Source organism: Lontra canadensis, unplaced genomic scaffold, assembly GCF_010015895.1.
Source record: "Lontra canadensis isolate GAN:19392208 unplaced genomic scaffold, GSC_riverotter_1.0 scaffold20, whole genome shotgun sequence".
In the NCBI taxonomy this organism is placed as follows: Eukaryota; Metazoa; Chordata; class Mammalia; order Carnivora; family Mustelidae; genus Lontra; species Lontra canadensis.
In genome coordinates, this window is record NW_022631014.1 from 17930665 (window position 1) to 17952132 (window position 21468).

Genomic DNA, 21468 nt, shown 5'->3' on the forward strand with positions numbered 1-21468 from the left:
ATTCATTTTTCTCTATGTCTGTGCCAAGAAGCCCAGGCTCTGGGCCTGCCGCCTTGCCCAGGAGGCCTTGACAGCCTGTGTGCTTGTGGGAACACCTTGTACCTGAGCTTACAGGTACCAATAAAGAGGCTCTATTTTTAAACAGTGTGGTCTGCGTCTGTGGGACTGGGAGATGGGGGTGTATACCCTTGGGAGGTAGTGTGTGGGGAGGGAGAGGAGCTCCCCGCAGGATGATGTGGACTCAGAGGCTAAGTTGAGGTAGGATTGAGGGTCACAACCCGGTGGGCCTCCTCCCATGCAGGCCTCTCACCTTGGAGACAGGAAGCCCACTGGGAGGTTGCCAGGCAGAGCAGTTTTCCCTTCACACAAGCCCATCTCTCCAGTGGTCTCCCAGGGTGGTGGTGAGCTGGGGCAGTGTAGTCTTCTGAGATGGCTCTCTGCTCAGCTGTTTTCCACTGGTCTCACTGAGCTGGGTGGGGCCTGGCCTAGAGAACGAAGCCCCCACCCCTCACCCCCAGTTAGGGGCAGACAGTGGGATGTGGCTGGTAGAGTCCTCTTGTAGGGCTGAGCAGCTGAGGCCCGGGGGACTCGAGCAAAGGAAGCTGCAGGACCTCAACCATCTGCACCAGCCAGACCCGTCTGACCTGTCCCCAGCAGCCCGGCTGCAGGCCAAAGGAGCAGGCTGCACCCTGCCCTGGGGACTCCCAGCCTAGGGCCTGAGGAGCAAGGTCAGCCTCCCCCTTAGGAATAACGATGTATACAAAGTGCTGGAAGGGAGACCAGATCTGGCTTTTCTTTATTTTTTTATTTTTTATTTTTTTGGTCTGTGCTGGGCTCTCCTTACTTTATCTCTGAGGCTTATTGGGTAAGAACACGGACCCAGAGTGCCAGGTTCAAATCCCAGGTTCAAATCTCCTACCTAGCAAAGTGACTTAGGCAAATCACTGCCTGTTTACCACCACTAGGTCTAGGTGTCCTCAATACTGTGCAAATAACACGCTTGTCTCAAAAGCTCATTCAGTTTGCATATACGCAGCACTTAGGAGAGTACCTGGGGCATGTTTGTGACTTCCATATTGTTTTCATGTTTCTGCCACTATCTCTGTGTTTTATCCTCTCTTTCTCTGCCAGTTATGCCACTCTCTGGGTATCTGTCTCTTACCTCTGAACATGCATGGACATGGCCTCATCATCAATGGTCAGGAGAGGATCCATAGCTTGGTGCCTGGCCTGTGATGGGTAGCCTGTCCCTGTAAGCAGCTTAGCCAGGGACAGCCAGGACTTTGGCTTCTCCTGGTAGAGTATCCTGGTACATTCCATTGCTCTGTCTCCCCGATGCTGGTCCTCAGCTGAGAACACTCCTGTAGAGTTTGTTTCAGCACGCATGATTCAAAGTCTGGGTCTCTCCAAGGGCTCTGAGGCCCTGCTCTGATTAGCCTGGGGTTCTGGACAGCAGCTCCTGGCTGCTCCAGTTCCCTGGCGGGAAGCCCCTACAGGCTCCTAAACCATGGACATAGCCCATGGCAGGACTGAACCCACCCTCTCCCCGTCTAGGGCAACAAGATCACTTCCTGACCTTTTTTTTTTTTTTTTTTTTTTTAAAGATAAATGAAGACCATTTAGGTTTTACAGTAATAAAAATGTGATTAATGTACAATCCTTTATAGCATCATTCTCCATACAGACAAACCTGTCTCTCAACAACCCGCCCCAAGAAACCAGATTGTAAAGCAGATGCTAGTAAAGGGGACTGGTTTCCCATAGGAAGAATGGTAGTAACGTGGGGAAAGCGTTCCAGATCACTGACTCAGATCAAGAGGCCATACATGTGGTCAGCAGGGTGTTGCAAAGACAAGGCTCAGCCACCACCAAGGATAATTCTGTCTGTTCTAAACGCGACCCCTACCTGTCCAGTTGCCAAACTGTCATCACTGGACAACTTCTCTTGAAAATTTTGCTGCATTCTACTCATACTAAGTATTTTGCTTTATATCAATTATATTGACATGCTTAAAAGTTAGAACCATTCTGAGTAACAGCACTCATGAATTCATGACTTTGTCATGCTAGTTATTTTCTCTATTATGTAACAATGATTTTTAAACACATGGTTATTAAACTATAAACTATTTGCTGCATATCATTGGAAGGGATTTGTATCATAGTTTGGGGACAGGCACATCTCATCTAATTTCCTACCACAGAGGGGGACACTGAAGTCCACAGAACAGAAGCTCTCGGGAAGGTCACAGTCCTGACTCCCAGTTCAGAGTTCCTTCCTCTGAGGCCAAACTGGGCCTGTTACTGGCATCATGAAAAACAAGAGGAGAGGTGTTGGGAGCTGCAGCAAAAGTGAACTCTGCCACTCTCTTGCCAGTTACAAGTAACATAATTCCTCTAAATAGGGACCATTGCTTTTGTCCTCCGAGGCGTGAAAAAGGTTTCTGGAGGATAAATCTGTTGGTCAGTGTCTTTTAGAAAATCTGAAGGGGGAGCTATTTTTTTCTTGGGCTGTACCAGTCATGGGTAATCGGGTTTGTCCCAAACCAGTGAGGAGCAGCAGAGGTCAGTGGAGGACCTGGGGAGGAGACAGAATGTAAGGATAGAGTGAGCCAAGGGCCTCCACAGCCTATGGGATGATGGCCTCCCTCACACAGCCTCAGCTGTGGGACCTTCTGAGCTGGTCGTCCTGTCTGTACCCCAGCTGGGCAGGATGCTGGGGGGAGTCGCTTCTTGAGCTCTGGAGGTCTGAAGACCAGATAGGAGAGGGGAGGCATTTATAAACTAACATAATAATATGAAAATAGATGTAGGGAGTTTTGTTTTTGTTTTTGTTTTTTTTCCCCAAACCACCTCTTTGTTCCCCTCTGCTCCCTCACAGAGTCTGGAATAAAAATGGAGCCCAACAGAAGGTGCCCAGTGAGCCCAGCATAAGTTAAGCTGGTGGATCTCTCTTCTCCTCAGAGCAAAAGTGCCTCTTGTGCCTTAAAAACACAAAGCTTTGGGATGCCCTTAGACCAGATGAGGCATGATTCAAATAAACCACACACAATAGAGAAATGGGTAAGAATATGTCATTTTCTGAATCTCTTCTCCCCCGCCCCACTTCCCAACGCCTCCAAGAAACTTCTGTAGCTTGATGGCTTCCACCCACCCTGGCTCCCACTGACCACAGCTAGGGCCTCAGAGACCCTTGGGCCTTTTCCAAAATTTCTTCTCTGATCTGGGGGTAATTAGGATGCTCTCTGAGAACCTGGGACAGAGGAAGAAAGGGGTGCAGCATCAGGCAGGGGTGTCAGTCTCTGTACCAGGACCAGGCCACAGCACCAGCCCCCCACCCCACCCCTAATGTATCCCAGGGGCTTACAATGGCTTACATGGTGGCAGACTTCAATGGCCTCCACAAATCTCTTGTCCTTCAAGTAGTTGAAAGCGAGTTTGAAGCCTGTCCAGGAGCACAGGGAACACAGACAGTGGCACCCTAACCACCCAAGAGCCAGGGTTTCGGTCCTCCTGCCCAGCGCCCAGGTCACCCACATGCACCCTGGCTGATTGCTTTACCAATGCCAGGGTTGGCCTGATGACTGTACTTCCAGGCCAGCTCGTAGTTGGTGGCTGCATCTTTGTAGGACTGCTCCTTCTCCATGATGAAGCCCATGTACTCATAGGCCTTGCAGCAGGACTGTAGGGAAAGCCACACCCGGTCCCAGCACAGGGTACAACCCGCGGGGGAGGGCGGGTTTGGTGGGGGGGGGGCAAAGGATGGTGGTGAGCTGCATTAACTCTAACCTCTCAGGGTCTCCAGTAGCATCTCCCACCTTTGCGAGGGGTCGACCGTGTGCCCCCTCTAGGCTACCCCGACGTTGGCATGACCCCTTTCCCCACAGTCCTCCCACTCTGACCCCCACACCCCTCGAGCCCTTCCCATCTCTCTTGGCTGCCCGACCCTGCCCACCTCCTCTTACCTAGCCCGGTCCCCCTCCCCGATCCCGCCCCCGGTTCCGTTCCCATCTTGCTTAGCGTGCATGTGCCCTCTTTTGTCCAGCCTCTTCTCATCAGGTTCTAACCCGCACCTCTTCTGCCCCGGACGCCCACACGCCCCTTGCGCCCTGCCTCCACCTGGCGTCCCCGCTCCCCCCACGGCGGCGTGCCCCCTGCCTTGTTGTACTGCACGCAGCGCCGCAGCAGCTCCGACGCCAGGTCGAACTTGCCGCCCTGGCAGTACAGGTCTGCCAGTAGGAGCCAGCTCTTCTCCAGGTTCTCGGCCTCCTCCAGCGCCCACGGGGCCTTGGCCAGACGCTTCAGCTGCGTGCGCGCCTTGGGGACCTGCTTCAGCAGCGCGTAGGCCTGTGCCATGGCCAACAGGGCGGGGACGCTCTCCTTCTGCGCACGGGGGGTTGGGGGGGGTGCGGTAAGCCGTCGTGAGTGCGCTGGGACCCCAGCCTCGCCCCACGCGCCGCCCGTCCCGCGCGCAGGCCCACCTCGGCCTGCGCCATCTCGATGAAGGTGCCCAGCGCCACCTCCACGTTGGCCTTCTCCCTGGTGGCCAGCAGGCAGAGACTCTGCAGCAGTCGCAGCTGGGTCTGGCACTGGGCCGAGTGCGGGTAGAACTCACGCAGCAGCTTCTCCGCGGTGCGCACACCATGCTGTTCTGAGCCCTTCCTGTCGGTGGGGCTGCAGCCATTGGACACCGGAACCCGGAACCCGTGGGGCCCTCACTTGGCCTGGACCCCGCCGCTCCCGAGGCTCTCCCCTCCTTTCCCAGGGTCCTGCCTCTGCGCCCCCCCACCCCACCCCAGGTCAGCCGGGCCCCTACTTGCTCTCAGCCACCAGGTTCTCAAAAGCCTCTCCGCCCACGATCTCGTTGTCTGGGTTCAGACAGATCTGCACCATGTAGTAGGTGGCACTCTGGCCCCACGAGCTGTCCTTGCGCGCTTTGTTTAGGAACTTCAGTGCTTCGTTGGGTTGCCCTATGTGCCTGTAGCAGAGAAGAGAAATACCCAAGAACCAGAGAGGGAAACTGAGGGCCAGGGAGGGCAGAGACTTTCAGGGACCACTCCCTGAGTCTGTGCACAGTGGGGCTGGATCGCTGCTCTCCCCGCACCCTGATCTACTCGCTGAATTTCTGCAGAAGCCCAGCGTGTCTGCTAGGAAGAACCCCTGCTGGAGATCATGCGGACCCTCCCTCTCCCCCCTCCACTCACCAGCAGTAGATGCCTCTGCAGTAGTTGAAGCCTGGCTCCAAAGGAATGCGGCTGGACATCTTCTTGGCCAATTCAAAGAAGGCAGGGGCATCTTCAAGTCTGCCACTTCTCCATAGCAGATCAATTAGTTTATTCAGTACCAAAAAATTGTCTAAAATAAGAAAGCAGAAATCTCCAGGCTATGCTAACCACTAGCTACATCCATTTGGGTGCTGCCAGATGGCATGGAGAAGGGAGGGGACCAGCAGACACGGCCTGGTTTGGGCTGAGCCGGGACATCCCAACAGCCTCAATGTCTCCACTGGTCTCCACAGTTGAGAGAATTATCATCATCATACTGAAAAGTAGTAATAATAGCTAATACTTGTACAGTACCTGGCATGAAGCGCTTTGCCTATATATTAACTACACAACGGGGTACCAATGTTTCCCATTTCACAGATGAGGAAACTGAGACACAAAGAAGTTATCTGCCAAAGGTTACACAGCTGGTGAGTGGAAGAGCTTGAGTTAGACATAGACCATCTGGCTCCGGGATCCACCCTCCTAACAGCTGCACTCGGCTGGGCCTCTGCGCAGAGCTGGTTTTGGGCCTCCAGGGGCTCTAGTATGAGCGTCAGGTATGGTCTCTGCCCCAGCAAGAGTGTGGTTTGATACTGCAATGAGGGAGAAATGCAGCTACCCATAAGGGAGAATTTCGAGCCACCTCCAGGTGCTGTGACCTCAGAAGGGAGCCACATCCAGTCCAATGGCTGTGATATGGGGACAGACAGGCTCTCCTGGGTCCGGTGCCAAACGCTGCCCTGCCTGAGACCAGGAGACCAGGAACTGGCCCCTTGGACTGGGGAAGGGCCCGCATGTTCCATCGGGGCTTTATCAGTTTCCTGCCGCTCTGGGAACAATCAGAGAGGAAGGGGCTTCCTCTGCCCAGTCAGGAAGGAGGGGAGGGGGTCCACCCTTCTCAAGGGAGAACAGTCTTTGCAGGGTGGGAACTGATGTAGTCAGTCTTAATGCAGGCAGTTACCTGGTGCTTTCTCCAGGACTTGGTGGTAGAGATCGACAGCAGCTTCATATTTCTGTTTTCTAAACATCAGGTCAGCCATCATCTGTCAGAAAACACACAGTGCCCCGGAATTCCCTGGTGGGTAGGCTGGCCAGGGGTGGGGATAAGCAGGGCAGGTGAGAAAGCACTTCCAGGAGAAGCTTCTCTAGGCACTAGGAGAAGCGGCCACAGGAGGAGCCCAGAAGGAAGGCCTGCTTGGGGTTGGGGGGAGAGGATGTTAGTGGGAAGAGAAGCCCAGGGCTGGACACCAGAAGGACCCTTTGACAAGCTGCAACAGAACTAGCCTCTCTGCCTGTGTCTGAGAACTGCCAGCTGCAGGCAGCGGAGGTGGAATGAGGGATCCCCTCTTCTACGGGGTGGCCCTGGCGGCTGTCTGGGTGTTAGGGAGGAGAGAAGTTAGGCAGGAGAGGGTTTTTCCCACACTCTTCTTTAAACCCAGGAAACTGTCCCACCCTTGCCTTCACCAACTATAGGTGTGGTTCCCCCTCCCACCTCCCCCTGGATGGGCCCAAGAGACTGATGTGGTCCCTGCTGCCACCCCTACCCAGTGAAGGGCAGCGGCCCCGCACTCCATCCCCTCTGCCTGGCAGCCCTTGTGGGTGGGGCAGCCAGGCGACTGAGTCCTAGGGCTGGGAAGCAGCCCTCAGAGTCACAGGGAGCCTGGGGAGGGCAGGCAGAAGGTTCGGGGTTGGGGGCTCCTACCACAGAGGCAGTCTCGTGGTGCTCCTCAGACTGTAGGAGGATGGCACAGTGCTGCTCACACAGGTCCAGCTGTCCCTGCAGCAGGAAGAGCCGCGCCAGCTCCAGCACCACCTGCGACAAGACCAGACAAAACGGACTAGCGAGCATCAAGGGGAAACTCCGAGGCTAATGTCTCCCGCTTTCATCACCCATTTCTGTTAAGTCTCTGGCCCTCCTCTTTTCCTTTACCAGTTCTCCAATCATACCATGTGTTTTACTAACTAAGTATAACTTGTACCTCTCCTCCAGCTCTGGCTCTGACCTAACCATCTCTGGGCTGCCTTCCATGCCCCAGACGCGGAGCAGGTGCCTATTTTCTGAGTTCCCACGGTGTGCAGACCCACATGCAGGCACATATCATGTAGCATTGGAACTACAAATGTGCTCATCTGTGCCCCCTCCCTGAGGCAGTCTTTGGGCAGGGATAGGTCTGGGCCCACTGTCGCCCAGGCCTAGCACTGTGCCTGGCACATTTGAGACATCTGTTAAACGAGTGCATGTTTTATTGTTGTTTTTAAATATTTTATTTATTTATTTGACAGAAAGAGAGAGAGAGAGAGAGAGCACAAGCAGGCAGAGCAACAGGCAGAGGGAGAGGGAGAAGCAGTCTCCCACTGAGCAGAGAACCTGTGGGACTCAGTCCCAGGACCCTATGATCACAACCTGAGCCAAAGGCAGATGCTTAACTGAGCTACCGAGATGCCCCAAATGATTGTTAAATGAAGGAATGGCTGGGCCACTGAGCTTTTTCTCCGTTCTCCTAGTATGGACTCCACCCACCATTGTCTCTGGAGAGCCACACCACCCTCATGACCCTGAACCTCCTTGGAAGCTTTGTCTGAGTTTGTGCCCCAAGACCCCAGGCAGCCACAGCTCTCACTGTGTCACCACCTCCAAGGGGGACCCAGAAATGCCAGACTAACATGACTTTTGGCAGCGTCTTTCCCACTCCACCTCCCACAAGTGGCTGTCCAAAGTGAGGCTTCCCAGACTTAGTTCGAGAGCCCCAGGGTCAGCTAGAGCAGGCTCCCCACACCATGGGTCTCAGGGCCCTTATACCTCAGGTCCTCAGGGAGGCACAGGAAAGGACATGGCCTCTGCCCCTAGGCAGGAAACTCTGCAAGGCATCATGGCCCAAGAGAAGGGGCACGCTCTGGCTTTGAGGACCCCACCTTATTGTCAACAGGCGAGTAGAAGAGGGCATCCTTATAAGAACGCACTGCCTTGGCAAACTCCTTCTCTGCCAGGTAGTGCTCCCCAAACTGGACACAGATGGAGGCTGCCAGTTGCTTCTGGGAGGGGATCATTTCTGGTTGCTCCAGTGGAACACGCTTCAGTATCCGAGACTGGAGGTCCATGGCCTGGGGAGACCAGTAAAGTCAGGATCAGAGACTCGGAGCCTCATGTGCTGGATCTCAGGCCAATTCACAACCAGTCTCCATGCTCTGGTTTCTGTGTCAGCATATTATCAGAAAGGGCATCTCAAGTGCCCTTGAGCAGATCTGGGTCACTCTGGACAGGCAAGGCCACTGGCTGAGTACTCGGGAGGCAAACTGGCTCTGCCTTGGGGGCAGGAGGAGAAGCAAAGGCGCCCAAACAAAACACTTTAGTGTACTGTCCTTGTTTACCTGTTTCCATCACACCCTGCTGCCTCCTTGTCTAATCTGTGCTTGCACAAGCCCAGAGCAGGTGCTCAGAGCGGGCTGGGTTTTGATAGATGCGTTTGCTCTGAATACTGCCCTGCGGGGACTCTGAGGCAGCCTTTACAAATACCCACGACATAAAATGATCAAGTGAGTAACCGGGGAGCATCGGAAGAAGACGGATTGAAGACACCAGGGTCAAGCTTTGGGATTTCTAAGGGCCGAAAGGGAGTGGGAATCTGGTGGGAAACAAGGGCATAAATCATCTCAAGCGGTCAGAGAGTGGGCTCTGCTCCTACACCTGCAGAATGCACCCCTTCCCCCAACAAGTGGCAGACCACACCCTTGTTGGAACGAGGGAGGAAGGTATGGCAGGAATGGCCAGGAAGTGTCCCATCCAGGCAGCTGGGTGGGGAAAGACCTTTGTTTGGATCAGGTCAGACCCGGTTCCAATCTCACCTCCACCACTTACTAGCAGTGAGACTCTGAGCATATTTCTTAACCTCTTGGAGCCTCATCTGTGAAGCAGGAATGTCCCAGTGCTGTATCTCAAAGGCTACCATGAGAATTAATAAGAAAGCAAAAAGCCTAGTATAGCACCCACCACAGAGCATTCAGTGACTGGGAGCTCCTGGCGTTGTCCAGTATTATCACCTCTAGCATCCTTGAGGGCACCTTTCTCCTCCCTGCCTTCTCCAGCCTGGCCCAGCCGGCCTTCAGGCACTTTGGGGCACCATCAATGAAGAGCACAGGTATGGGGATAAATGGAAGGCAGAGGCCTGAGGTGTAACCTAGGTCCTCTTTTGAGGGCCAGCCCTTGAGCCTTCTAGACCAGCCTTCCTTTTATAGCTCCCATCAGGAAATGGCAGATAAAGAGCTTGCTTGAGTCTGTTGTCTATCGTCAATTACCTCGTTCAAAGTTCCCATCACGTCTTCTTTTTTATGACTCTTATAAACCTTTGCCAGCAAAAGCAAGCACTTGACATCATTCATCATGGATGGGATGTCCTTGACTGCAAAATGGAAATTCAAATCAGTGTTATCTGGCCCCTGGGAAGCCGGGGATGGGGGGGAAGGGAACTGGGTTCAGGACCCCTGCATCATTCTGCAGGAGAAGAGAGTGGGGGTGGGCGGTGGGGGGCACAGTATGCTGGGGAAGAGACTTTCAGACATGGCCTCACCAGAGTCATGTTCCAGTGCTTGTTTCAGAACTTTCTCTGCCTTGTTGAATTTCTTTAACTTCAGGAGCAGCTCAGCCAGATCACAGCACAGAAAGTCCTGTCCACTGATCTTCTGGGCGGCCTCATAATAATTAATTGCCTTAGGGTAAATGGGAAATACTGGCATTGGGTTTGGTTCTACCCTTGAGTGCCTCACACCGTGTTCCCCTCAGCGGCCACCACCATGTGATCCCACAGAACACAGAAGCCTGAGATGGAAAGGCCCTCCCAGCTGCAGAGGGCTCAAGCTGGGCAGGTGTATGTGGTGGGGGGGAGAAACGGTGGCTGGCTTCTGAATTCTCCCCTTGGTACCCCACTCAGCAGGGAACTAGGGTGGAAATGCAGCCACTCCCCTCCCATCCTGACCCTCCTACCCATGCATCCTCCTCCCTCATCCCTGCTGGGCTGTCTCCCCCAACCCCACCCCTACCTCCCCACCCCAACCTAGCCTGACCTTGGTGTACTGGTGGGTTTTCACATAGGCTTGCCCAATCCTGCTGACGAGGGATGCATCGTGTGGGTTCTTTCTATAGGCCTCATCATAAACCTCCAAGGCCTTCTCAGGCTGGTGGGGAAATTATCCAGAGGTCTCTCTCTGTGTCTCTTCTCTCCCACTGGAGACATGAGATCAGAGGACCATGTGGCAAGGCCATGAGGCTTTCACTCACCTCCTGAATGTTCATGAAAGCATCACCTAATAGCAGGCTGGTGTGGGGACCAGGCAGATGTTCACAGAGCTCCCTCCAAAACCAAACAAAAACGTAGCTCAGACCTGTGCATCTTTCACGTTTCTGAATCCATCCCTCCTTTTCTTTCCCACTAATCCATTCATTCATTCATTTATCCATTCACTCGTCACCCAATACTCATTGAAAGCCCACTGTGCACACTAGCCACCTTCATCTAGGCTCTCCTCATCTGTTTTCTGGACCATGCCAGAACTTCCACCCATTCCTCTGGCCTCCACTCCCAACCCCTGTCCCCCTCCCAGAACCCTCTGCATAAGCAGGCATCTTGCTCTTTCTTTTTTTTTTTCAAAGATTTTATTTACTCATTTGACAGAGAGACACACAGCGAGAGAGGGAACACAAGCAGGGGAAGTGGGAGAGGGAGAAGCAGGATTCCCGCCAAGTAGGGAGCCCAATGTGGGGCTCGATCCCAGGACCCTAGGATCATGGCCTGAGTCAAAGGCAGACCCTTAACAACTGAGCTACCCAGGCACCCCTATCCTGCTCTTTCTAAAACTTCATGTGACCACATTACTCCATTGCTCCTGGCTTCTCCTCCCTCATCCCCACCCCCTAGCACTGCCTCCCCGCTGGATTGCTTAGGCAGAATTTTGCTTGAGGGAGGGGCTGGGAAGGTACTTTTATGCCCCCACTGTCAAATCATATAGGGCTTCTAACCCCAGCTCTCCACCCTCCTGCACCTCTCATTGGCCACATCAAGTCACTGGACATTTCTTCAGGGACAGGCAGAGACAGGGCCGGGGTAGAAGTGCATTCCCGTGGTTCCCACCAGAATGTGGGGCCATACAGGGCAGCCAAGCAGGACAGATTTGGTTCCAGGTCTTCAGATCTCAGCAATGAGCCGGCCTGACTGACTCGGCACACTTAAATTCTGACCCACAGGAAATTCTGTACTTGGCATCTAACACACTCGGAGGACGTGCACTGAGACCCAGGTGGAAGAAACACAATCTGGAGGAAACACTCCCTAAAACACCACTGGAAATGCGGCTGTCAGGGTGCTGCCTCCTGGGGCTTACCGGTAACAGCCTATGTAGAGGCGGGTGTCTTTGCGGGTCTGCAGGTAGATGTTGGCCATCTTCTCCTTGGCTTCTGTGTAGCAGGGCTGCTTGGGCGTGATGTTCCTCAGCATGCTCAGTGCCATGTCCACATTCCCCTTGCTCAGGGCCAAGTCCACGTTGGCGATGGTGATGCGGATCTCCTCTGGTGTGCCGCTGAACTCATTGATGGCGTCCTGCATGACCTTAGTGGCCTCATGCTGGGACATGGGAACCCAAAAGATGCTCTGTTAGCTGTCGCCCACCACGCTTGAAACCTCTTGGAGGAGACTTAAATGATCCCTCTTCCCACTCCTAACCCCTGGAGAGAAAGGAAACAGAGATAGCTGGGAGCTATACTGAAGCCAAGGGGAGGATGGCTCACATCCACCTGCAGAGAGGTTCCAGTGACAGAAAGGAGAGACAGCCCTTCAATGTCCACAACTACTGTTCCTGGGGGATGGCAGGGGGAAGGTGCTCAGAGACGTGAGGGTACAGAAACCCACAACTGTAAGAACCAGCCTGTTCCTTAGCACCTCATTGTCTGTTGGCAATTCCTTCCTGTTGGAGACCTATGACACATCTTGTATTTTCCTGCTTTTGGTCAAAGGTATGTTTTATTTTTATTTATTTATTTGAGAGAGCGCATGCACATGCACATGTTCACGCAGGAATGAGGGCTGCAGAGGGAGAAGCAGACTCCCCACTGAGCAGGGAGTCCCCAGCCTCACCCCATAGGACTCTATCCCAAGACCCTGAGATCATGACCTGAGCTGAAGGCAGACGCTTAAAGGACTGAATCACCTAGATGCCCCCAAAGTATTTTAATGTTATGGTATTTGGTACATAAAAGTCTATTTGAATTATTTCTTCATTATATTTATACCTTTGATTACCTTAACAAAGTGCTCTCTTTCCCTATTTTGGTGCTTTTTGACTTGGGTTCAGTCTTACCAGACATTTCTTCCTCAACCTCTGCTTTCTTTTTTTTACTTCATATGTTTGTATCATGTTTTTACTTTCATTATGGATCCTTTGGTTTTTGAAATATAGACAGTAAAGTTTCCTTCTGTTTGCTTGTTTAAACCACTCCAATGCCTCTTTTATATAATAGGCACATTTATTTCATTTATAATTTTATTATCACAGATACATTCTTAGGTTTTCTGTCAACTTGTTTTGTTTTCATTTTTTTGTTGTATTCATTTTTATATGCTGCCATGTTCAGCTTCATTTCTGCCTAATGTGAGGTTCTGTTTTCCTTTCTTCATAACTCTTGAAAAATGTGGTGTGAACCTTCTCTTTTAAATTCTACCAAGAGTTATCTTTCTATCAAGAAACATTTTGTGAAAACTTTTTGTTTCACAATCTATAAAGATGAAAAAAAATTGCATATAGTAACCCCACCTTCCCTTCATATCCTCCTCCCTGAATTTTTTATGGGATACTATTGTTATTTTGACTTTAATAACTTTTATTTCAAGAATTTAGCTATTATGCTAGCTTTGAGTCAAAATGACTGTAATTATTTCAATGTAATTATATTTAGATTTATTTAGATAAGTTCTATGCGTCCTTTTACAGTTCAGATTTTTCCCACTTGTAAAAACTTCATTTATTTTGTGTTTTGGTTGTTTGCATTATATCGACAAGTGGGTTTTTCAAAAAGTTTTAATTAACACCATAATTCTGGAGTTATTCAATTTTTTAGAGAATCCTTTATTGCTTTCACATATGAAAGACATCCTGGGGGACATCCCAACCCCTTCAACATTTTATAAGTATTGTTCTGTTATCTCCCTGAATTTAGTATAGTTGAGGAAAAGTCTGAGGCCAAGTTGATTTTTTTTTTTCTCACAGCTGCCTTCCCAGATGATTGTCAGAACCTTCAATGACATTGTGAATCCTTGATTCTCGTAACTTCATTAAGGCATTACTATTAGGATATTTCTTGGTCTTAATATTTTACTGCTATTTCTCCAGCACAGAGTGCCTTTCTGGGTCACTGATTCATGTCTCTCCTAAAGGAATCATTCTCCCAATACCTCTCTGATGTGTCCCCTGTTCCATTTCATCTCCCTTCTGCAAAAACAGTGATTTTGGATTGGCTGGCTATCTGCCTCTTTCTTTCTTATCTGTCATCCTCTCAGATCACTTCAGTGATTTTCTCAACCCTTTCTCCCATCAGAGAGCCTCAGCAAGGGTTCAGCCATTTTCTATTTTTTTCGGGGGACTAATGAGATTACTGCTTCCTGTAGCTTGGCTAGCTGAACCCCTTTGTGGATCTCTGCTGCTCTGCTTTGAGCTGGTTTTTACAAGAGTCCATGTTCTTTTTATTTTCATTGAGTCCACAATTTTTTTTAAAATATTTCTTCTATTTTGTATACTTTCTCCCAAAGTGTAGCCCTCACTTGTCTTTGGCTTATGATTTTGTTTCCTCTCTCCTCTTTCCTCCCTTCTGTCCTTCTCTCCTTCCTGCCTTCCTTCATTCCCTCCCATCCTTTCCTTCCTTCCTTCTTACTTTTCCTCCCTTCTTCCCTCCTCTTTTTTTTTCCTCCCTTGCTTGCCTCCTTCCTTCCCTATAACCACCATGTTGGACCCCTTCTGATCACTGCTCATTCTCAAATGTCATTCTCATTCCCTTTTCTTATTAACAAGGCTGGAGAGGGAGAGGGCCTAGCACAACTGCCCTAGAAGCCCATTTCCTTTGAGCTTCCTGTGGGTCCTCCCTTGTGGGGTAGTCTCTGTGAGAAGCTAGGGTCAGGATGGAACCCCTGGCTCACAGGAAGGCCTCAGTCTACAGATCCTAGCAAAGCAAGTGGCAGAACTGATTTTCTGGTCATTTCCCTCCTTACTTTCCTCTGGCCCATGTCTCCTAGAAAGGAGTCTGGACAGAGAGAAGGAAGGAGGCATTTTAGCAGAGAGTTCTTGTCTTGTGGTCCTCCCCTTCCAAAAGCGGAATGCCCCTGCTTTTCCTGGCTGACCACATCTCTGGTTCAGAAAGTTTCAAGCAAATGCAGGGACCTCAGGCACCCTTCTTTCTCTCTCCCCCATGGGTGTAAAGTTCTGAAATGACGGGGCCTTTGCTGGCTGCTCTCTTCTATCCCCAGCTCCCACATGGCACCTGACATATAGCTGGCTCTCAGTCTCTAGCCAAATCAATGACCAGCTGAATCAACTTTTTCGGGATGTGGCACTCCCCTAATTTCATTATAGATGGAGATTCTTTCTCCACTTGCAATTCTTGTATCCCTTTGGCAGATTTAAAGGAGGGAAGCACAAACAACCTTCTGCATCCCCATCTTTACTCCAAAGGCAATTTTTAACTTTAAGGAGAAAGGGCCTCATGGGCTTTTCCTTCTCAATGGCAGGGTCATCACAGGAGGCCAGATGCCCCAGTACTGGGGGATCGCAGAAATGGTCTTGAAGCTCTGCCGACAAACCCGTTTCTGGAGAGTGGGCAGGTGAGTGAGGTCAGCGGGGCCAAGGGAGCATGTGGAGGCAGCTTCCCTGCTCCCATCACCCATCTCTGTGTTCTCTGCTGCTCCTTTATATCTGCACAGGATGCTCAGGTGCTCCCTGCCTTTGCCTAGCCAGCCCCTCAAGGCCCGAGGGCTGCCTCATACAGTTGACCATGTTGTATACCACTAAACTCCAAGGGGACAGACTTCATAAAGGTTGTGGTGTGATGATGGTATCCATGGGTGCTCTACCTGGTCCCCTCTGCATAGCTACCTGCAGCTGTCCTCATGGGCCTCTCTGCTCTGCCTGCATGTCCTCACGGGGACAGTGGTAGGCAGGGGATGGATCGGGCAGGACTCAATAGGGTTTGGGCTTTACCTTGAGGGCAGTGGGAGCCACAGAAGCCTTTAGGCAGGGGTATGATGTGCTCCCAAATGAATAAAGGCTCACATAATAGCACAAATAACCACCAGCCAGAATCAGAGAGCCTGGGTTGATGACCTCCAAAGGCCTCAGTCCCAAGGGAAGAGAGCATGGCATTTCTTACCAGCTCCCCATTCATCCGGAGGGCATCTGCCAGTTCCAGTAAGATGGACACCCGCTCGCTGGGCTGTACGGAGGGCCCGCGGAACTTCTTGCCTTCTTCTGTCTTCCGAGTTGGCAATTTTATGATCATTTTCAGGGTCTTTATGGCTTCTGGATAGTCCCCAGACTTGTTGAGGGCCCTGGCCTTGATATAGTGGTAGAGGGGATGGTCTCGGACCTAGAGGAGCAGAGAGGAGCACAGGGCTCCGGTGCGCTGCTGCTGCTGCTACATCTCACAGTACACAGCCTGGAGAAAGCTCCAGAAGCCCACTGAGCCTGTCCCTGCCTTTGGCCAGCAGAAGGGTCTGTAGGCTGTAGGGAGTGCCTGCGGCTACCCTCCCAGGGCAAGTAGGGGCCTGCAGCTGGGTGGGCTGAGGGGTGCTGAGCGGGCAGCTGGGCACAGAGGACCCCACCTGGAAGTTGTGGCTGACGCCTAGCTCTAAGCAGTGGGAACACATGGCGAAATTGCCCTGTGCCAGGTAGATGTGGGACATGAGGAGGTGGGCATCCACGGAGGTAGGGTCCAGCTCCAGGCAGCGCTGCAGGGTGCTCTGGGCATTCTCTAACTCTCCTAGAAATGAGAAACAGACCTCTACATCCAGGGCACCCAGTGGACTCCGAGGGCCCAGGATGTAAAGGCAGAATGAAGTTTCTAAGTCCCGTTACCCGGAAATACCCAAGTTGGCCATTTGACCCGGGTCTGTCCTGTTTCACTCGGAACTCTCGTCTTAAAATCAGAACTATGGTTTGTGTTTTGACCCAGACAAAAGCCAGGAAACTTGAACCATGGTGTGACCCCCTCCTTTCTCTCTGCAGCCCTCAGGGAGATCGCTAAGTCATGTCACTGCTCTGTGTGGAAGCTCTGGGGAACACTTAAGTCTTGATTCCCATACCTCAGAGCAGAGTGAAACCTAACAATAATGGTAACTATAGCAGCCCCGACTTACAAAGCACCTGCTCTATGGCCAACACATGCAAAGCATCTTTAGAAAGGGGGTTTCATATTTGCCCAGCCCTGTGAGATTGGCAGTGTTATCCATGTCTTTTAGCTGTAGGACTGGGACCCAGTGATGATTAAGTCACTCAGCTTACAAGGAACCAAGTCAGCATTGAACTCCAGGGCAATTGGTTCCTGAGGCTGAGCTCTGATCTAGCACTAGGGGCTATGGGGTCTCCCTGCAGCCCCAGTGGGAAGCCCAATAGTGGGGTACACTGAGCTGGTAGGAGGGTCCTGCATTCCTCTGCATCTCTCAACAGCTCCTGCTCAGGGTCCATAACCTGGCAGGTGGGGAGCACCTGCGTGTGGATCCTGACTCCCTGCTCCTTCTTTATGTGCTGCAGAAGTGTGAAAGTGTCACTATGGCAACTGAAGCCGCTGGAGACCTGGCTTTGGCCCCAAACCTGCTTGTTGGCAGCTGCCAGCATCCCTGGGGGCGTGCTCCTGCCCTTGCCTCGTACCCAGGAGCCCCTGAAACTGTGGGTAAGCCTGGAACCCAGAGAAACACTGGGAAGCCGGAGGAGGAAGCAGGGGAGCTCTCTGTGCAGCATGGCCCATGCAAGGCAGTGCCGGAGGCTGATCCATGCCCTGGCATTGGGGATTCTTCAGAAGCCCCCAGCACACCAGAGATCAGCTTGTCCTCCAGGAAGACAGGGTTACAAGGCTGCTGGGGGGGCTACCCAGAGAGGACCATAAGTCTCCCATGAAGGCTTCTCCCTTTTCCCTCTTTCTCTCCAGGGCCTGGGCCTTGAGATGGAAGATGCTGGAAGGATATTGCTCTGGCTACCCTGAGACTCTGAAAGTCCTAAGACTACAGGGTCTCACCTCCCCATGAGGCCCTCGGGACCACCTTTAAAACACCTGCCATCCTGCTGCCACCTCCCCTCCTCTGCTTTAGTTTTCCCTACGGCATTACTACATCCTAACAAACAAGCAGTGTGCTTCGTTATTCTGTTTATTGTCGATTTCCCCTTACTAGAATGCGAATCTCGTGAGGGAATTTCTACCTATTTGGAGGACTCACGGAGCCCAGCATGAGCGCGGCCCCAGTGTGTAATGGAAGTTCAGGGACGACAACCTGGCCCAGAGCTCAGAAGCCACCAACAGCAGGCCACGTGGGAGAGACCCCTGCTGGCCAGGGAAATCAGGCTGGTTTCACGGGACTGGAGGCCAGAGATGTGGGCAGGCCTGGTGAGGGTGTGTGTGTGTATGTGTGTGTGTATGTGTGTGTGTATACGTGTGTGTGTTGGGGGGACTCACCTGAGAGGTACTTGACCTGAGCCATCACATACAGGGGGTCGATCAGCGCTGGTGCTGCTTTGATTACAGGAGCCAGGATCATGGCGACTTGTTTAAGAAGCGGAGACACAATCTGGCCTGGTGACCGGGGCTGGAGGAACACGGGGCCTGGCTGTACAGTTGGCCCCGTGCCAGACAGACACCTAAAGCTCTCAGCACTGTTTCAGTGAAGGAAGTTTACCTCATTCCGGGTGTTTATTATGGCACTCTGTGCCATCGAGGACTAGAGCAAAAGCTCCGGAGAAGGGGGACTTGGTTTTGCTCGCTATCATGTCCCCAGTACCTAACCTGGTATCTGGCACGTGGCTAGTGCACTTGATAAATATTTGTGGGACAACTCATGACATGGCACTGGGGGCGACACAATCCTTGCCCCCAGGGAATCCTGGCTAGCTGGGCAAACAGGCAAACGAGTAAAGCAGACAAACAAGTAAAGGCTAATAGATTTCTTAGAAGACTACAGGAGAAAAGGAGCCTGGTTATTCTCTAGGATAAAGGCAGGGGCACAGTCCAGTGTGCCCTGCCCCTCCCTGGGTGGTCTGTGGACAATCACAGCACGGGCATCACTTGGGAGGCTCCCTTCCCCCACCCCGCACCCATCAGAATCTGCACTGGAACAACTCTCAAGTGGTTCACATGCTACAGGTTCAAGTTTGTTCAGAGGAGAAGGGGTTCCCCAGACACAAGAGCACAGCACTGCCTGGTAGCCAGCCAGGTGATGTACCTGCCTCTGTCCAGACCGACGCTCCTGACCCCCACCTGAGGACAGAACTTCCACTAACCTGCTTGGGGCAGAAGAACAAGTACTCCTTGGCGAGGCAGACCAGGAAGTGGGGGTCCAGTCTTTCGAAGTACTCAGAGCCTAGGGGGAGGCCCTGCATGCTGGAGAAGTGCAGCTCTGCGACCTCCTTCAGGAGGGCAGTGGCTTCCTGCTCTCCCTTGTGCTTGCGGGATGCCAGGAGGGCCTGGAGGAAAAGCAGCACCTGTGGGAGGCAGGTGCAGCTCTTGGCACCAACGCCAGCTGGGCAGTGGGTAGGCGAGGGTGAAGCAGGAGTCCAGGCTACGTGGGCTGCTGGATACCGGAAACTGGGGTGGGGGCGACCCAATGCTGGAGGAACCCATGCCCCTCAGAGGGCTCTGACCTCAGACTTCCCGAGGGACTGCTGCACCTCCTTCAGGAATTCCAGCTGGTGCTCTGCCTCTTCCAGGTGGCCGTCCAGGATCTGGCACCAGATGAGCCCTGGGCCCAGATAGAATGAGCATGAGCAGCCGGCACTGACACGGAGCCAGCAGGCCAGCAGGCCAAGGAGCACAGATGCGACAGCGGAAGGAAGGGTGATGCATGCTCAGGATAGAGAAGTCAAAGCACGAAGCAATATGGAAAAACATCCCTAGTTCACACGCTAGCTTGAAGCAGATCTCTCCCCACAGGTAACCGCCCTTAACAATTTGCAGTATAGTCCTTCGACCACCTTTTTAAGCATTCATTTGTTAGCAATGTGTTCGCGTCTAGTGATACACACATCCACCCCGTTCTCTCCAATGGCAACATAACATGCCACTGTGGATTCCATACTGCATTTGACTGTGGTCCCATTGAAGGACACCTCATCTCATATTTAGTTTGCTTTTGATGCTTAAATGTTGCAGGGTCTCGGTAAACATATTCCCATGTTCTAATTCCTGAAGTTGAGCTGATGGGTCAAAGGGCATGTATATCTAAAATGTTAACAGGTAAGGCCAACTTGTCCTCCAGAGACATTTCAATTAATATTACAGCCAAGAACTTGAAAGTGGCTTTTCTGCACAACCTCGCAGATATGCTTTACTTTTTGCCAGTCTAAAGAGTGAACAGTAATTCATTTGAATTCACTTTTTTTTAATTGTCAGGGAAAATGAATATATATACATTTTGTATATTGAATGGCCTTTTTCTTTTCTAGTATGAATCTCCTGTACATAGTAGCTTTAGCCTGTTTTTCTTTTAGGGTTGTTTTCTTTTTATATATTAAGATGATTAATCCTTTGTAGCCAACATTTTCCATTAGTTTGCCATTTACCTCTTCAGTGTCTTTTGCCATCCATTAGTTTCAAACTTACATATTTCCCCTTCCAGCCTCTGAGTTTCCCCCAGGGAAGACAAGTCCAACTGAATTTTTAGGTTTAAATATCTAATTCTTCTAGAGCTTATTTTTTTAACTAATCTCTACACCCCCTCCCTGCAATGTGGGGCTCGAAGTCACAAACTCAAGATCCAGAGTCACGTGCTCTACCAACTGAGCCAATAAACTGGAGTTTATTTTTGAGTATGGAGTGAGATAGGGACTTCCCTTTACTTTTTTCATGCTGGATAGCCAGACGTTCAGCCATGGTTTATTGAAACGTACCACTGTGTTGGTTTGAAATGTCACCTTATTCTCAGGAGCTGTTTCTGTGCCATTTATCTGCCTCTTTATTCCAGCATTGGCCCCAAGCTGACTTAAGTACTATTGTTTCCTAATGTGTTTTAGATTTGGGAAGCCAAATCCATCTTCTTACTATTCCTCCTTTATAGGTACTTTCTGGTCATCTCAGTGTATTTATTCCTGATTGTCCTCTTAATTATACCATCCTGGTTTTCACGACTATCCATCCCACCATTTGGCTCATCTATGGAATTCGTACTTTGCAATTGTATTTTTAATTTTCGGTAGTTTTTTTGTTCCCTATACCCTTTTTCACAGTAGCCTGTTCTTTATGTACTGACTGTACGTAAAGCGTCTGCAAACACGAGAGGTGTTTTAGTGGGGGAGGGGGAAGTCTTTTTCTATAACTGGCTTTAACTTTGCTCCTCAGAGGGCTGTGGCTTTGCATGTCCCACCGGGCCCCTCTTTCAAAGCATTAGCAGATTTACAAATGGACTAGACTGATGAGTATTAGCAGCTAAGGCACATTTCCCAAATTGTTAAGGTCACTGATTTTCCGAGACAGGTCAGATGAGAGGGTGACTCCAGCACACACCTGACAGGACTGGCCCAGGCTGGTGTGTGGGATGGCCATTCAGGCCGGTGGACTTCCCTCCCGGCTGACTGGCTGGGGGTCTCCCCTGAATGAGGAAGTGGGGAAGGACTGAGCCAAGTAGAGGAATGTCAGGGGATGTGGCCTTTGTGTGGAGCAGCAAGTCTTTTTGTCCTTCATGTCTCTGATGGTGGTAGGAAGCATGAGAGGCTCCCACCCACTACCTCCCGCCCCGCCCCACCCCCCTTAAGGGCCTCCTCGATTGTATTCTCCAGTTGTTACCAATCCTCCAGTAAGTTATCTCATTATCTCACTGACTGCCCCACTGCCCCACGGCCTATTTTGCTCTCAGCCTCCAATGACTCTGAGCTTGCTTTGCTTTTTTGTTTTTGTTTTTGTTTAATTTCTGTATTTCCTGGAGCTCTCTGGGGGAAAAAATGGGTCTACTTATTTCTTAAGGTGGCTCATCTC

At 51.4% G+C, this 21468-nt stretch overlaps 1 protein-coding gene across 4 annotated transcripts in view; it reads right to left on the reverse strand.

The window, feature by feature from the left end:
- Positions 1-2918: 2918 nt before the first annotated feature.
- Positions 2919-21468, reverse strand: part of TTC21A (tetratricopeptide repeat domain 21A) — a 32504-nt gene continuing 13954 nt past the window's right edge. The window contains exons 10-29 of one of the 4 annotated variants that reach the window (XM_032861152.1): positions 19143-19240; positions 18783-18983; positions 17962-18091; positions 16118-16275; positions 15667-15882; positions 11640-11878; positions 10540-10612; positions 10326-10436; positions 9833-9971; positions 9561-9664; positions 8181-8369; positions 6970-7080; positions 6229-6310; positions 5205-5355; positions 4817-4978; positions 4482-4674; positions 4159-4383; positions 3562-3682; positions 3378-3445; positions 2919-3253 (exon numbers count right to left, since the gene is read on the reverse strand). In XM_032861152.1, the coding sequence (XP_032717043.1) occupies positions 3176-3253; positions 3378-3445; positions 3562-3682; positions 4159-4383; positions 4482-4674; positions 4817-4978; positions 5205-5355; positions 6229-6310; positions 6970-7080; positions 8181-8369; positions 9561-9664; positions 9833-9971; positions 10326-10436; positions 10540-10612; positions 11640-11878; positions 15667-15882; positions 16118-16275; positions 17962-18091; positions 18783-18983; positions 19143-19240 (2849 nt within the window). In that variant the 3' untranslated portion in view covers positions 2919-3175. Of the gene's footprint in view, positions 3254-3367; positions 3446-3561; positions 3683-4158; positions 4384-4481; positions 4675-4816; positions 4979-5204; positions 5356-6228; positions 6311-6969; positions 7081-8180; positions 8370-9560; positions 9665-9832; positions 9972-10325; positions 10437-10539; positions 10613-11639; positions 11879-15666; positions 15883-16117; positions 16276-17961; positions 18092-18782; positions 18984-19142; positions 19241-21468 lie in introns of all 4 variants that reach the window. The other 3 variants (XM_032861154.1, XM_032861153.1, XM_032861155.1) reach the window with 3 other exon arrangements.